Consider the following 15,574-nt stretch of genomic DNA (forward strand, 5'->3'; position numbering starts at 1 on the left):
TTTTGTTTATGGGGTGCGCCCTAGATTCGCCATATGGTCTTCAGGTTACGTTTCCCTGTTTTTCTCTTCACGGGGCGCGCCTGAATCCGTGTGGCCTCTGTTGTACTGGGTGCGCCCGGAGTCTATCTGAAGCATGAGTCACAACCTTATTTCCTCTCGTATGCAGTGTATTTCTTGTATGAATCATGTTAATTTATTTCACGTGGTTCTTTCAGGCATGGCTCATCGGATTCCTAAGTGTTTCATGTATTGTCTTGCTCCTGAGAAGACGGTGCCCGAGAGGGATGTTGCTAAACTTTCTTCACAGCACGATGTGTGCCCTAGTTATTCTCCTATGAAAGTTGTTCAGGCGCTTCTAGTCCTTTCGTCGAAGTGTACTAGAGCTAGCGTGAAAATTGGTACTTCGACGAAGGTGAAGGCTTCTTCCCTTTTCCAAGTGAAATCTCACTTAGGGTACTTTGGTTGTGTATTTTCTCGGAGCTAAGGAGTTAAAATCTTGGAAGAATTTGTCATCGACTAACAGAGATCTTGCAAGAGTCACAGCTGTTACGCAATTACTATTCCTTTCTTTGGAGGATACTTCCATAGCTCCTAAGGATAGGGCTCGACTTAATAGTCTTGACATGGAGCGGGAGAAACTAAATTCTCGTGCCACAAATGTTGAAGAAGAGTTGAGGAAGAAGAGTAAGGATAAGGATGTTATCATTGCAAAATATGGGCACGAACTGAAACGACAGGGCCAAATTATTTATGATTTTCATGATTTTTCGGACGCAGCCCTTATTGAGAGAGTTAAGCTTCGAGCTTAGGTCAAGAAACTCCGAGAGGATCAGTAGAGCGGATGGAAGAAGGAGAAGGAAGAAATCTATGATACGGGTGTCGAGAAAGGCTTTTATATGCTTCTCACTACCATCCTGGCCTGCGATCCTGCCTATGACTTTAGCTCCTTTGATGCAGAGATATTGTACTATGTCGCTGACTTCAAGAGGGATAATGCCTATGTCAAAGCCGCTAGGAAGGTTGCCTTAAGACTCGATCGACGCTCTTCTTTCACAACAGAAAGTGGGGTAGAGTCGTAACTGAGACGATCGATGTTGTTATTCCTCACGATGGTGTTGCTTCTATGGATGATGTTGTTACGGCTTATCCTCGTACACACTATTTTCCGTCTACCGCCTGAGAGTAGGGGTATGCTTCTTAGGCTCTCTAAATCTTGTGCTTTTCATATGTGTTTCCTTGTGACTTCAATGATACTACGACTTTTATTTGAGGTGCGAGCCTCTGTAAAATCCTTACAACTTGTACGAACCTATTTACTTATCACATTTTCGTATTTAGACTTCATATTGCATATCTTGTATCATGTTATCTCTTTGTTTCCGCCTTGAAATATTTTCATCTTGCAAAAACAAAAACCAAGGAATAAGTAATTGAAGTGGAGCAACTCCAAAATTCCCGTCTTTTCGCTAGCTTGAAAACAATCCTTTTCTTCGATGATTAACATAACTCAAACTTATCGTAATAATAAGAGTTGTTCTCCATATCTTCAAGATAGAACCTTTGAAATAAAAAAATTCAAAATTTTATTAATGATGCATTCTGGTGTAAAAATTCACAATAGTCTCAAGCGACGTCATTGTCTGTTGGTCAATAGAAGGAACGAAAATAAACATCCTATGAGTAACACTGACTGAGATGGTACATGCACTACCCCCGGGCTAGGAGGAATTTTATTGATGCTAATCTACTATTCGGGCTAAGCCCTACTTGAATCGACTATAGTGCATATAAGTAAGTAAGGGGCTGAGGCCGAGCCTTACTGGAAATATTTCGGCAGATGTTCCGCATTCCAAACTCGAGGAATAGGCTTTCCGTTCAAGTCCTCGAGATAATATGTTCCTTCCTCAAGTACTGCTCGGACTTTATAAGGTCCTTCCCAATTAGCTCCGAAGACTCCATGGCTAGTTATCTTCGTGTTAGGCAAGACCCTTCTCAATACCAAGTCGCCAATTTTCAATGGACGTACTTTGACCTTTCGATTATAAAACCTGGACACTCGTTGCTGATACGCCGCCAATTTCACTTGAGAAGCTATTTTGACTTCTTCCAGTAGGTCTAATTGAATCTGTTGCGTAACTTCACTATCTTCATAGCGTAATTTGCTTATGTGGAGAGACCTATATTCAACTTCTACCGATACCATGGCTTCATAATCATATGTCAGCATGAAAGGTTTTTCTCCTGTAGTAGATCTAGGAGTAGTGTTGTATGACCACAAAACCTTTGGGAGCTCCCATGGCCAATCTCCCTTACAATCTTCTAACTTAATCTTCAGTGTGTGTTTGATGATTTTATTGATAGCTTCCGTATGTTCGTTGCTTTGGGGATGATATACTGCGGCAAAATCTTTTTGTATCTTCAAATTTTCAAACATTATTTTCAATTCTTTGCTGTCGAATGCTTTGCATTGCCAGAGACTTACTTATATGGAATCCCAAATCGACTTATTATAAAATTGAAGACGAAATCTACTATCTTCTTTGTCGTAATAGTCGTCAAGGGCATAACATTTGCTCACTTGATAAAGTAATCCACAGCCACAATCGCGTACTTGACACCCTCTTCGGCTTTGAGGAGCTTCCCGATCAAGTCAATCCCCCAAATGGTAAATGGCCAAGGGCTTGCCATAGTGGTTAGTTTAGTTGCCGGTATGTTGGAGAAGTTTGTGAATCTTTGACATTTATCACATGCTTTAACTAATTTAAATGAATATTCCCGCAAAATTGGCCAGAAGTAACCCTGACGTAACACCTTTGCCGCAAGTGATCCTCCGTCCGAATTATTGTCGCAGATTCCTTCATGTACTTTTTTCAGAATATTACGACAGCCTTCTCCTGCGATGCACTTCAATAAAGGTTGAATAAAACATTTTTGTATAACTCGGTTCATATTCCACACATCGTACTGCTTTATATCGGAGTCGCCTGGCTGCTATCTTATCCTTTGAAAGTGTCTCGTTCTTCAAGTACTCTCATATAGGAGTCATCCAAGTTTCTTCGGGTGAGCACCAGAGGAACAAAACCATGTTGTTAATTTTCATCAAGCAGAAACAAGCACGTCTTCTCGTTCATCTGGCCTCAGAGACGAAATTAATCTGTTATATTCAACCACTAGATATACAGAGAAATTACCATTTAATTCAAAAAAATAATTTTTTCTCTTTCTACTGGGAGTAGTTATCAAATGCTTAATCTTGGGAGAGGAGAACAATATAATTTATAAAACAAATCGCTTCTGCAGCTGTTCTGGCTCTTTTTTTTTCCTTTCTTAAAATGTCCATTCTTATATATTCGGGTTGACCTATGGGTCTCAAAACTTAATGGTAAACATTTGAGAGGCATCAGGAACGTAAATATAATTCGTGGAGACTTGACAGTCTTCTATTGTCTAGGAAATTGAGAAGTCATATTAAGTCATGTTTTGGGCCATACCGATTTATCACGTCAAACTGACAAAAATATCTTATTTCAGAAAGGAGGACATATTTATCAGCTTGTTACTCATTGAGAGGAGGAATATTACATAATGCATTTCGTAGAAGGGAACATGATATGCATTTAATATATGCGTAATAGAAAAGTAATACGCGATCTTGATTAGAGTAAAAGCGATTACACATTTCATATATGCTGATTATACATACAAATAATTAAGTAATATATACATCGACGCCAATCCAACCACAAATCTCTCTCTCTCCTGAATTCTACCCGAATCCTACCTTTTCTCCGATCCAACTCAGTTTCTCTCTTTATGTTATATACATCAGATCCCATATACATACATAGATAAAATTTTATTTACCGCCGCTATATGTTCATCGTTTAAAAGAACATGATTTGTGTTGTTGAAAAGGCCGAGATTTTGTAGGGTTCTTTCAAATACCTAATACGTATTTTGAAACGAGGTATCAACCGGATATTAATGGCCAAACAAACAATAAAACGTTATTTTGGTAAGAGAAGACTGATATTGTGTTAATATTGTCATTTTTTTCTTTTTTTTTTATTATAAACAAGTGTTCTCGAAATTGTCGGCACATAATATAATTGAAAAAGGGAGTCACAGAGAGCAATATATTTTCGGTCGTTAAACAGTGTTTACCGTTGCGATAATTAAGAGAATTTAGTCCAGAAACCATTGGCTCGAACCAAAAAATTTCAGGATCACTAGACATTTGTTGGAAAACTACAGCATCATAGAGTAACCCACCTCCAGTAGAAATGGCAGCTAGTTGAGTTGCCTCATTCAAACTATACAGAGTGCTGATAAGCCTAAGTAATATTCCAGTTTTTGCAACTATATGGAAAAGATCATTCCTAGAGCTTGACCACTGAAGCTTAAATATTTGCCACAATCCGTCAATTGCAAGATGAACCATTTCCCTGCATGTCATTAATTCTTGAATTATACACACAAACAATTACAGGTAAAAGCATGTACGAGGAGTTTGATCTGCTAAAGACTTTTCAAGATGCATCTGAGAAGTGGAAGTCGTGTAAAAATTTGTAAAAGATGACTTGACAAAGAAACTGGGAAAAAGGCGCAATACATCATACCAGCTAATATATACAACACAAAAACTTTTGCTAATCCAGCCACATGAGTTATGAAAGATTATAAAACTGTATTCGACTTGAATATTTCCCTTTCTCATAATGGAATTGCAAGTTTAAGTAACTGTTGTAATATCAGACTTTTTAGAAACAGCTGACTGCTATTACAACTAAATTTATTCAACTATCACAATTTGCTTATGCTGAGTTACTGGGTCCTTTGCCACTGATTAGAAGTAACATTCTAGTTACTTTCTTTGAATTCTTCAATATTTTTGTGTGTGGAGAGTGCTCCACGTTTAATTCAGGAGAATCTACAATGTCATTAATAGTTTATATCTATATATTCAAGTTTCAAGAATAAAAACAATGAAAGAAAGTAACAATGTTTACATCCTCTGTAATTTCTAGAACAAAATAAAACAATGAATCGAAAGAAACATATGGCATATCAGAGTGTATATGATTCACATCAAGCACGAACCTGTGGTTTTTATAGTCAGCCTCAAGAAAGCTCACAAGAATGGTAATACCACGGCAAGCAATAAACATATGCAAAGTCATACGGCAGTATAAAGCAGGAGTCAATTCTTATTACTTAGATAGCTATAATTATGCCACAGGGATTAAGAGCAAAAAACCATATACCTTGAGTGACAAAACTGATGCAGGAATTTTGCTGCTTCCATACGAATTTCATGAGGGCGGTCAGGTACAGCAAAGCCCATGACTGTTGGAATCTGCAATGAAATAGTAATACTGTTATCCGATAAACAATTATATACAAACTATAAGGAGTGTCAAAATAAAGAGCTATAAACTAATGAGACAGACTTTCGCTACTCATTCATGTTCAAATTTTTTTATTCCAGAAAAGGTGTCACACTGGTGGACTACAGATTCTTGTGTGTGTGCACCAATTTTGTAGAGTTAACTACATGGTGCAATTCCAGACTGTTAACTCATCATGAACCACGTACAGAAGAACCCAACTCAGAACACTGAATCTCATGTCACTTTTCAGAATGTCGAGCCTGAGAGCTGAATATTGCACACGACTTACCAGGCCTGCTAGACAAGTGCTTTCCTGAATTTCAGTGCTATCCCTGGTAATCTCATTTAAAACTTGAAGCACCGAGCATATGACCTGTTAGAAAAAAGGTTATTATGATCAATTAATCTGCTATATTCAACCCCCTAGATATACAGAGAAATTACCATTTAGCTCAAAAAAATAATTTTTTTTTCTCTTTCTATTGGTAGTAGTTGTCAAATGCTTAAGCTAATATTGTCCGGATAAAGCTTTTTTCAAATTTTGATAGGCCATCCAAGTTGTCAATATAAGAAATCAATTCCAAAGGTTGGGTATTATTATTATTGAATGTGTACTAGTTCTTTGCTCTAGCAGAAAACTTATAGCATTCAATCTTGTATACATTCAACAGACGAATTATTGTTATGACACAGTGCAGTCTTACATAAAGAATGTTGCAGAAAAGGTGCATGTAGGCCCATATAAAAAACATGCGCTGTTATAATACAAATGCATATTCCTCTATGGGCATATGATCAATTTCATCACTAATGTAGAGTTCATTGCTTTTTTATGAGGAGAATCTGATTATGTGCAGATCCGCCTAAACTAGAGTAGATTCCAAATTATGCTGAGCTTTTGGTGTGCTTGATTTCTGCTCAATTATCAAGTCCACCAAGCTCAAATGGCATTTTTATGAAATAGACATAGGGTTATGCAGAAAATGAAGACTACCTATAGATGAGGCAATTTATATTAATTTCCCTGGAATCTGGATAACCAGTACATAAATGAATCTTCGATATTTAAATCAATTTCTGAAATCCTACGAATCAGTGTAATTAAAGAAGTTTTGACATGACTCTTCTTTATGATTAGTATATTTTCTATCTTTACAAAGTTGAATTATACCAACATCAGATGTTGACAAAACATGAATAGATGATCTGGTAAACCAAACTCTTCCATATTAGAGGCTTACACTATGTATGTAGTTCGTGTCTTCGTGATATGCTTGTTGATTTCAGAGATGTTCTAAAAAGAAAATAACACAATAAATAAATTCACCTTTGGAGGGCTAAACTCTTGGCTTTTCGATGTCGCACTAGATGAACCGTTTTCAGCATGATTAGAGCTTTCTTCTACACAAACTTTTTTTGAAATGATGCTTTTGCTACTAAAAGTAGGAGAACCAGTTTCATCATTAACCAACACTTTATCCTGGCCGGTCAAGTGAGAGACCTGGTGAAGTTCTGATGATGTCTCAGGATCACCGAATATACCCCTAAGAGGATTATGTTCAGCATCCTTGTCCGCATCAGCAGTATCAACTTTAAGAAATTCTGTTTCAGAGTCCTGGAATTTTACATGAAAGACATCAATAGAGATATATTAGATCTACTACAAAAGGCACAAAACAGTTCTAAAAAATATAACACACATCGCAGCTGCTTCATCATAATGCCTTCTATCATCAATCTGAGAGTGTGTGATTGCTAAGCTACGGCAAGAATCAAGTTATTAAAGAATTGAAATACACTCTCACTTTCTAGATGTTCCGAACACAACAGGCATCAAAGGTTTCGTGTATCTAGTTTATCTTGTTGGCAAGGGGTTATTAAGTTGCATAGCCGTCGGTGGTGTCAGTACTTCATAATTCAATACACTAAGCATGCATATCCTCAGCTTGTCATTACAATTTCATACATGATATCGATATTTTGGGTGAGCTCATGGGATTCTTAATGAAAAATCAGAATCTTAACTGTGTAAACTGGCAAAACTAATGACATGTATGATAATACTGGAAAAAACACTAGCACTCACCTCGGCTTTCTTGGCATGGAGATTGTCAACAGAGTTTTGATCGTCTCCACTCGATGTCTCAGCATCCTCAGAACATAAGCTTCTTTTAGAAAGTAAAGCTTGCTCACTAAAATAATAAGTAATCAGACATTAACTCAATTATAGTAATGCAAACTAGCTACAATCTGCAAAGCTTTATAGAAGTTCAGTCTCCGACAGTGTATTCATCAGTTTTCACATATGCCGTCATAATGATTATTTATTTAAGCAAGAAAGTGTACAGTGTAACCTTTAGACAATCAAACCAAATCTTTAAATTAAAAAAAAACACGAAAAACACAAAAATTGTTCAATAATTACAAGCTAACTCCTAAAATATGAATAGAAAGCGCAACAGAAGTGAAAATGCAAAATGTAAACCTCCAGAGTGTTTGTAGCTTTTATGGGGAAAATGGATGAAGCGGAAAAGTGGAAATCAAGTTGCCTACCTTGATGTTTCACTGTCATGAAGGGGAGAGTGTACAATACGCCTGGATCTTTGAATCCAAGGGTGGGAAAGCAGAGTCTTGGCATCCAGCCTCTGCCTGTAATCCTGAAAAGTAAGTACTGAAGTGAATACAAGTAATTAAGGATTTGTAGATATTAGATGGGTTACATTATATTCACAACTGGATCTAAGACAGGATAACATGGTTAACTAAGCTGTATTCTTTTTGCAATTGTAAAATATATTAGGCAGAACATGATTCAAGCCTAAGTTCGCACAGTCAACATTATGCAGATTCAATTGTACATTCAGAAACCATTTCTGAACTAACAAGATGAATAGCTCTTGACTAATAATGCGATAATTTAGATCCTAAATCAGCTATCACATGATCAATAATCGAATAATCAGCTACAACTATTTAATTCTCTGTAATCTTGATAGGTTTAACCACCATCATCCCGATGACTTAACACAGTTCTCTCATCTTAAGAGGATGCATCCAACTCCATTTCAAACAATCTATCTATAATCAACTTAATCAACATCAATATTGAATATGGGGCTAACAGAAAGGCTTGAATTGAAAATTCAATCTAAGCCACGGCGATTAAGTGTTAAATGCAAACTGGTATTGTTTTAGAACAGCCAAAAAGTATTGTTTTAGAATAAATAATTTAGATATGGCTCATCACAGCAGCAGATAATTCAAGAATGTAAATATGTTTACACACGTGAGATGTGCATGACAGGTAATAGCAAAACAAAATAATCATGATGCAAATGTGAAACCTGCATGATAGGCAAGATCTCTACTTAAAATAGTCATTCCTGTTGTAACGCTCTACTGGAATGCGTTACAGTTTTTTCTTTCAAAAAAAAGAGAAAGAAAAATAGTACACTGTTACATCATGTTGCGCAGATTAGGTATGCGTCACATGTCAAAAATTTTAAAAAAATAATAATCGTAGCATAAATCTATGATGTTCAAATAAAAGAAAAAGGTAAATAATACACCGATACTTCATGTTGCACATATTATGTACGCTTCACACGTCAAAAAATTAATAAAAAAATACAAATCGAAGTGCATATCTATGATGTTCCCTCATGTGCTATAAAGGCCAACTTATACTGCCACTTGGAGAATAAAATGATTTTATGCTTTTTGTTAACACCCCAAAATCTTAGCAAAAACTAAATTCACGATAGCTCATTACAAGAAAACACCATGACAATTTTTAAAAATAACCTGCACAATCTGCCAAAGAGCTGTCCAGGGCCCAAGATCATAATATGGAGGTAAACCTGTGAGCAGCTCAATCACAGTGCATCTAACACTCCATATATCAGATGCCGCACAAACTCCAGACATGTTGATCACCTACACAAGCATAACTAAATAAAAGGACTGCAATACACTTGCCACAAAAAGGACTTAAATGCACATTCAATGCTGTAATTCATATAAATATATTGAACACTTCCGCATTAAAAGTATGCAAATATGGAATGCAGGGATATGGCCTTGATTGATCACAACACATGCTGTCAATGATACTATACCCACTTGATGTATTAATCTGTGAAGCAGGGAATATTGCTCTAATAGACAATCAAGGTAACTCAAGAAATTCAGAATTCGGCAATACTTCTAAGCAGCATTTCAGAAAATTCGGGTTGAACAATCATAACAAACAACCAAGAGAATTTGTGTTGACACATATGAGTATGATGTATGGTTCATTTCGAGAGCAGGAATGCCAATTTTTTGTTTTTATTAAAAACTATACATGGGCAAATAGCAAGCCCTTGGACAGGTTTGCCTCATTATGCATGCCTGGTCTCTTGGTCAAGTCTGAGAAAAAAACACAATTATGGCAAGGCTGGCACCCAGGTTCAAATCACGGAATCAGAAGAAATATTGGGTCATAATTACTGATCTGCTGTCAAGTATAAGATATCCGCAAAAAAGATTATATGTTGTTTTAATAAATCATATATATGTAAGTAGGTAATTAAGAAAAACAAATACCAAACACATACGAAGCTGTAACTTGCTAGAACAACATTATTTCAATCCATATACAATAAGATGAATTTAAGTAATAAGTTGATTTTTTCTTCAAATATTATACCGAAATCGTCACTTGACATATGTCAATAACAATTTCACCAACAAGAATTTTTGTCCCATAATCCAATATCTCCCTGCCACTTTGTCAAGCAAACCATCTTACTTCTATTCCATACAATAGTATTGATTGCTGTCAAATCATATGCATTCGTATAATTGTATCAGCCGTCTTTTGAGCCAGAGATGCTTAACCGACTAGTAGTAAAAAGTCGACAAGTCATTCTTTACACATATATTAAATAGTTATACAGGTAACTTAACAAAACACATCAATTTCATATTTTTAGTCAAAAGTAAAAGAATAGTAAGGTCAAATAAAGCACGACTATTACATAATAACATCCAAATATCAAATTTAGTAATATCAAACACATCCCAGAAAATGAAAAAAAAAAGTGATGATGAAAATCAAGCAAAGTAACTAATCTCAATATCATGTTCATTTCCATCTGCTTCTTGTGTATTATCATTGGTTTGAGTGGACGATGTTTCACCATAATCGCGGTTATCACAGCACTACGTCGAGCTTAAAAGTCCTCAAAGCTGAAGTACCTTCAGAGTAGTCGTCTTCGTGATAACTATGCTCATGACTTTTAGTACTTATGAATGTATAATGCAATATAATATTGTAAGTCGTTCAGAATTATTTCCTTCTTGACTAAACACCTTCATATATTTTTACAAAAAAATATACACAGACATGTGACATTTGCATTCTAAACCTTTGATTTAAAAATAGATCAATATGAATTACTAAAATGTAAACAGTAAACACCACTAAATTACTCATATATTGATGAATAATCAGATGTTTGTGAAATACACGATCCATTATGATACATCTATTAAAAGACATTGACATCAATTTGTGGAAGCACAATAATTGTATCATCTATTAAATAAATTAGAGGTATTATCCCAAATCTATTGAACACATGTTTGTGATAAAAAAAAATGCAGAGCAATAAAAAAATTACAATGTCAAAGATTCTACAGTTGTTTATAGTAATGACTAGTGATGAAACTATAACCAACTCCGGCACCTTCATCCCTATCATAAGAAAAGTACCTCAGGGGCCATCCAATATGTTGTCCCGGCAGATTCGTTACTATTTGTATCAGTTAACTTTGTAGCAACACCAAAATCTGCAAGTTTCACAAGGCCCTGAAAAGCATATATATTGTAAGTAACCCAAAAACAAGGATCAAAAGAGAGATACTTGCGTTACAAAATGAAACATTATGTAAACATGCTAAGGGACTTAGCGAAACAATAAAGAAGCTAGGATATAGATCTCAAAAGGAGAGTTAAAGAGATTATGTATGGTATGTACTCATGGGTCTGTATAACAATTATCACTATAACAATTATCACTGAGTACGGATACAGTATGGCCTCCGAGGGAATGTACCCCAAATAAAAACAAAACTAATTTAGCAAGTATAGATCATTTACATAATTACATGTATATGATAGTAGTTTAAATATCTACCTAAGAAATACAATACAAAAAATCATGTTCACAAAATTCAAAATCAAGCATAAAAATGAATAAGTACTCAACTGTGTGTGTGTGAGAGAGAGAGAGAGGAAGATATCAAAATGAAGCACGATCAATGAAAAACCTTACATGAAATGAACACAAATACATTAAAACTTGCTACTACATAACAATAAATTCAAAAACAATGATAAACCTGAGTAATGTACACGGCAACAAGAGATTCTGGAAATGGGTCAAAATTCGCCGGCTTAATGATGTTTGCCAAAGAACCATTTTCCACGTACCTTTGCAAAACCATAGATATTGATAAATTCAAGGAATAAGTGCACTTTAAAATGAAACAATGTGCTAGAATTCCTAGTTGTCGGGTTTAAAGTACTAAACCATTACAAAGATTCAATAAATAGATCGTTTTAGCATCCTTACTCGAGAAATATGTGGAGATGACTCGTTGTCTTGGAAGATCCAAGATATTTCACAATATTTTTGTGGTTAAGGTTCTGTAAAAAATGAAAAGAAAGGAGAAAGATCAGTGCACATATAAATGATAGGTAATAATTCAAACCTCGAATATAAAACAGTTAATTAACCAGTCCGTCTAAGACCTTAAGGTGTTAGAGGAAGAGTGAATCACGAGTACCCATCGTTTGGGTAATAATTTGCCTTTGTGTTCAGAATAAATTGTGAGAATTTACTTGACAAAAAAAAAGTGAGAATTTTGAAACTTTTTCCTTTGGGGTGGGGGGAGGGAGGATGGGAGTACTATAGACCAGCGCCAATTGTGTAGTCCGAGCTTGGTTCTCTTGATTAAAATTTTCAATTTTTAGAACTAATGTGAGTGGAAAGGAGTTTGCCTAAGCCAATCAAACAGGTACTTCAAAAATAAATAATCTTAAAGTGATATGATTCATCAGAAATGTATAGGCAGAAGCTCTGGTCGATAGACGGAACATGAGAACTAGCCAGATTCCAATATGTATATAAAATAAGTATTTGCAAGTGTAAATCATAATTATAAGAGTGGATATATTAGAAGGGAATAAAATTACCTTGAGCAAATCAATTTCTTGCTGTAGCATTCACGTATTCAACCAGTGGCATAATAACCCATAAAGATACATAAAGTCAGCTTAACTTTATGGGAAGAATATAAAACTATAGAAGTGTGTTGAAACAACAAATAAGGAGCACAAAAAATCAATAACATTGCACTTACATGAACCATTTTCTTAAAAGTTCAAGATAAACTACATCAGTTAATAAAACATTAAAATTAATAATTCTGAAGCTGAACCACAAAAGGTATATAGCATAATAAAGCTTAAAAATGATGATGTAGAAGCTATTAGAGACATAATTTCTCATATACTGCCTAAGACTGACCCAATTGCAATAAAATTTTCAGTCATTTGTTGCACAGTTAAGTATAAAGCCGGAAAATTATGTAAAACGCAAGGAACACCAATACTCAAAGTTAATATTGATTGCAACATACAATATGTAAAGGTAGGTAAGGGGGAAAGTAAATTTATAGATGTAGAAGAAAAATCGTACCATTATATTTTTAAGATCTTCATCCTTGATATTCTCCAAAGAAACTTGCTTGATTGCAACAAATTCTCCATTCTCCAAATTCAAACCTTTGTAAACTATACCATGAGCTCCTCTTCCAATCTCATCACCAAGCATCTAAAATAGAAATGCACATTTAATGATCAGAACTGAATTCAATGAGATTTAATTAACATAATTCGTATACAATTAAAGCTAGACCTCTGTTTTTTATTAATAGAGAACTCGGGGAGGGGGAGGGGGAGAGAGGAGGGAGGGAAAGAGGTAGAGAGAGAGAGAGAGGGGGAGGGAGAGAGGGGGAGGGAGAGAGAGAGATAGAGAGAGAGGGAGGGAGAGAGAGAGGGGGGAGGGAGAGAGAGAAAGAGAGAAAGAGAGAGAGTTACATGAAACCAAAATATATACAATTAAAACACGAAAAACATTACATACAAGTAAGAAATACAATTCAAAAAATCATTTTCACAAGAGAGAGAGAGGGAGAGAGAGACAGAGGGAGAGAGAGGGGGAGGGGGAGAGAGTTACATGAAATCAAAACGTATGCAATTAAAGCACAAAAAATATTACATACAATTAAGACATAGTACAATTCAAAAAATCATGTTCACAAAATTCAAAATCAAGCATAAAAATGAACAAGTACTAACAGTGTGTGTGCGCGTGAGACTGAGAGGGAGGGATATATCAAAATGAAGCACAAATAATCAAAAAACTTGTATGAAATGAACACAAATACATTAAAACTTGCTACTACATAACAATAAATTCAAAAATCATGTTAACAAAAACAAAAAAGAAGCCAAAAGAAATACAAAATTCTTACATATCTGTTATCGATAATAATCTTTGATTTCTGAGACGCTAACAGGCGAGGCATCTTCCTTGAAATCGTAAATAAATTGTCGCCGGTGATCGGAAAGTTTGAAACTCCGTTAAGTTATAGAAAAGAAAGAGCACGAGTGTAATCAGTGGGGTCGAATGAAAAAGAGGACATGAAGGACTAGATATTGACAAACGTGGACCGTTTGGTTTAACGTAACGTCTTTGTACTTTTTTGGTGCCAGCTTGATTTTTGTCGTGGGTGCCTTTTTTTAGTATATTTGTATTCTTTTTTGATTTTCTTTGCTATTATTTTTAAAGAAGATAGAGCGATAAGGTTGGTAAATCTAAATCTCGATAAATAGATATGTTTGGGATAGAAGATTTTATTTATTTAATGATATTATTCATTTATCAAATTTGAAATATATTATCGCTATTATATTGGGGCCCGGTAAAAGTATGCATTTAATGAGATTATTTGTTTATCGAATATTTATTTATCGATTTTTTACCGTATATGAAACTCTGATGGGATACTTTTCTATTATTTTGTTCATATTTTTTGAAAATTAAAATAAATTGACTCGAATAGGTGTTTTAAAATTTTAATTCTCTTTTTGATTATATATATATAAATTCTTTTTTTTTGTTTATTTTGAATTATTTTTTAAAAAAAATAACGATCACATTATTATGAAATTGTGATGGTACACTTTTATATTATTTTGAGTATTTTTTTATAAATTAAAATAATTTCAATTGAGTATGTGGTTGTTATTCTCTTTTCGATTGTAATTATTTTTTTCCAAAACTGTTGGTTGATTTGAAAAGGAATAAAAAGGTTGATTTGAGATTGCAAATCTTTAATACCATATGTACAGGAAGGAATTACCGAATTACCTGAAAAATAAATGTGTAGTGTCCAAAATACCGAGGGCGGAAGTATTCTCCTTTTTTACCCACCAAATACATATTATTTACGAGCGTGTTCTTTTTTTTTGCCAAATTTAAATCAGATTTTATTAATAATTTGAAAGAGACTCAATTGGGACAAACTTCCAACTGATCATGCAATCAGATTGAAAAATAAATAGAGTTAAATAATTAGTTATTTTGTTTCCGGATTGCTTAATTCTGAAAATTAAAAAGAAATGTAATGATTTCTCGGGCAATTCAACATGCATCTCCCCCGAAAATACAGTAGTTTCAAAATTGACCCTCACATTAATTTCATTGATAGTGTGCAATGTTCAGACGACCCAGTTGCAATAAATGAGCTTAGTGGCCTCATGTTATGAACAAATATTTTTTGTGAGAGGTGAGCACCTATGATTTTCACCACCGCTCCAAGCGCACTGCGGCTATCTACCTGCCGGACACCAGCTATAAACCTGCCAAAAGTATTGTTGATGCGAGATATTCAGATCTCCCAATACACCGTCAAATTCATTTTCAACACAACCACCACATTACACATCGCATAAATCGAGACAATAAAACACACAAATAATAACTTAAACAAAATAATACGAAAAAAACCCAAAATTCAAAAATTTCGTAATAACACCAAATTGTATTATGTTGTTAGACCGAAGATTT

At 34.8% G+C, this 15,574-nt stretch overlaps 2 protein-coding genes across 2 annotated transcripts; both read right to left on the reverse strand.

Moving 5' to 3' along the window:
- Positions 1–1,816: 1,816 nt before the first annotated feature.
- LOC141680669 (uncharacterized) lies at positions 1,817–2,434 on the reverse strand. Its single transcript, XM_074486833.1, has one exon. It carries the CDS (start codon positions 2,432–2,434, stop codon positions 1,817–1,819), a length of 618 nt encoding a protein of 205 aa, XP_074342934.1.
- A 1,521-nt stretch (positions 2,435–3,955) lies between these two features.
- LOC141677369 (MAP3K epsilon protein kinase 1-like) lies at positions 3,956–13,558 on the reverse strand. The gene is made up of 13 exons (XM_074483265.1): positions 13,540–13,558; positions 13,139–13,273; positions 12,634–12,654; positions 12,011–12,084; positions 11,778–11,868; positions 11,149–11,244; positions 9,195–9,326; positions 7,944–8,047; positions 7,477–7,582; positions 6,718–7,005; positions 5,680–5,763; positions 5,265–5,356; positions 3,956–4,445 (listed from the first exon to the last, which is right to left on the reverse strand). Exons 2-13 carry the CDS (start codon positions 13,271–13,273, stop codon positions 3,971–3,973), a joined length of 1,698 nt encoding a protein of 565 aa, XP_074339366.1. The 5' UTR covers positions 13,540–13,558; the 3' UTR covers positions 3,956–3,970.
- Positions 13,559–15,574: the final 2,016 nt, after the last annotated feature.

The sequence above is a fragment of the Apium graveolens genome, chromosome 8, assembly GCF_009905375.1.
Source record: "Apium graveolens cultivar Ventura chromosome 8, ASM990537v1, whole genome shotgun sequence".
Lineage (NCBI taxonomy): Eukaryota > Viridiplantae > Streptophyta > Magnoliopsida > Apiales > Apiaceae > Apium > Apium graveolens.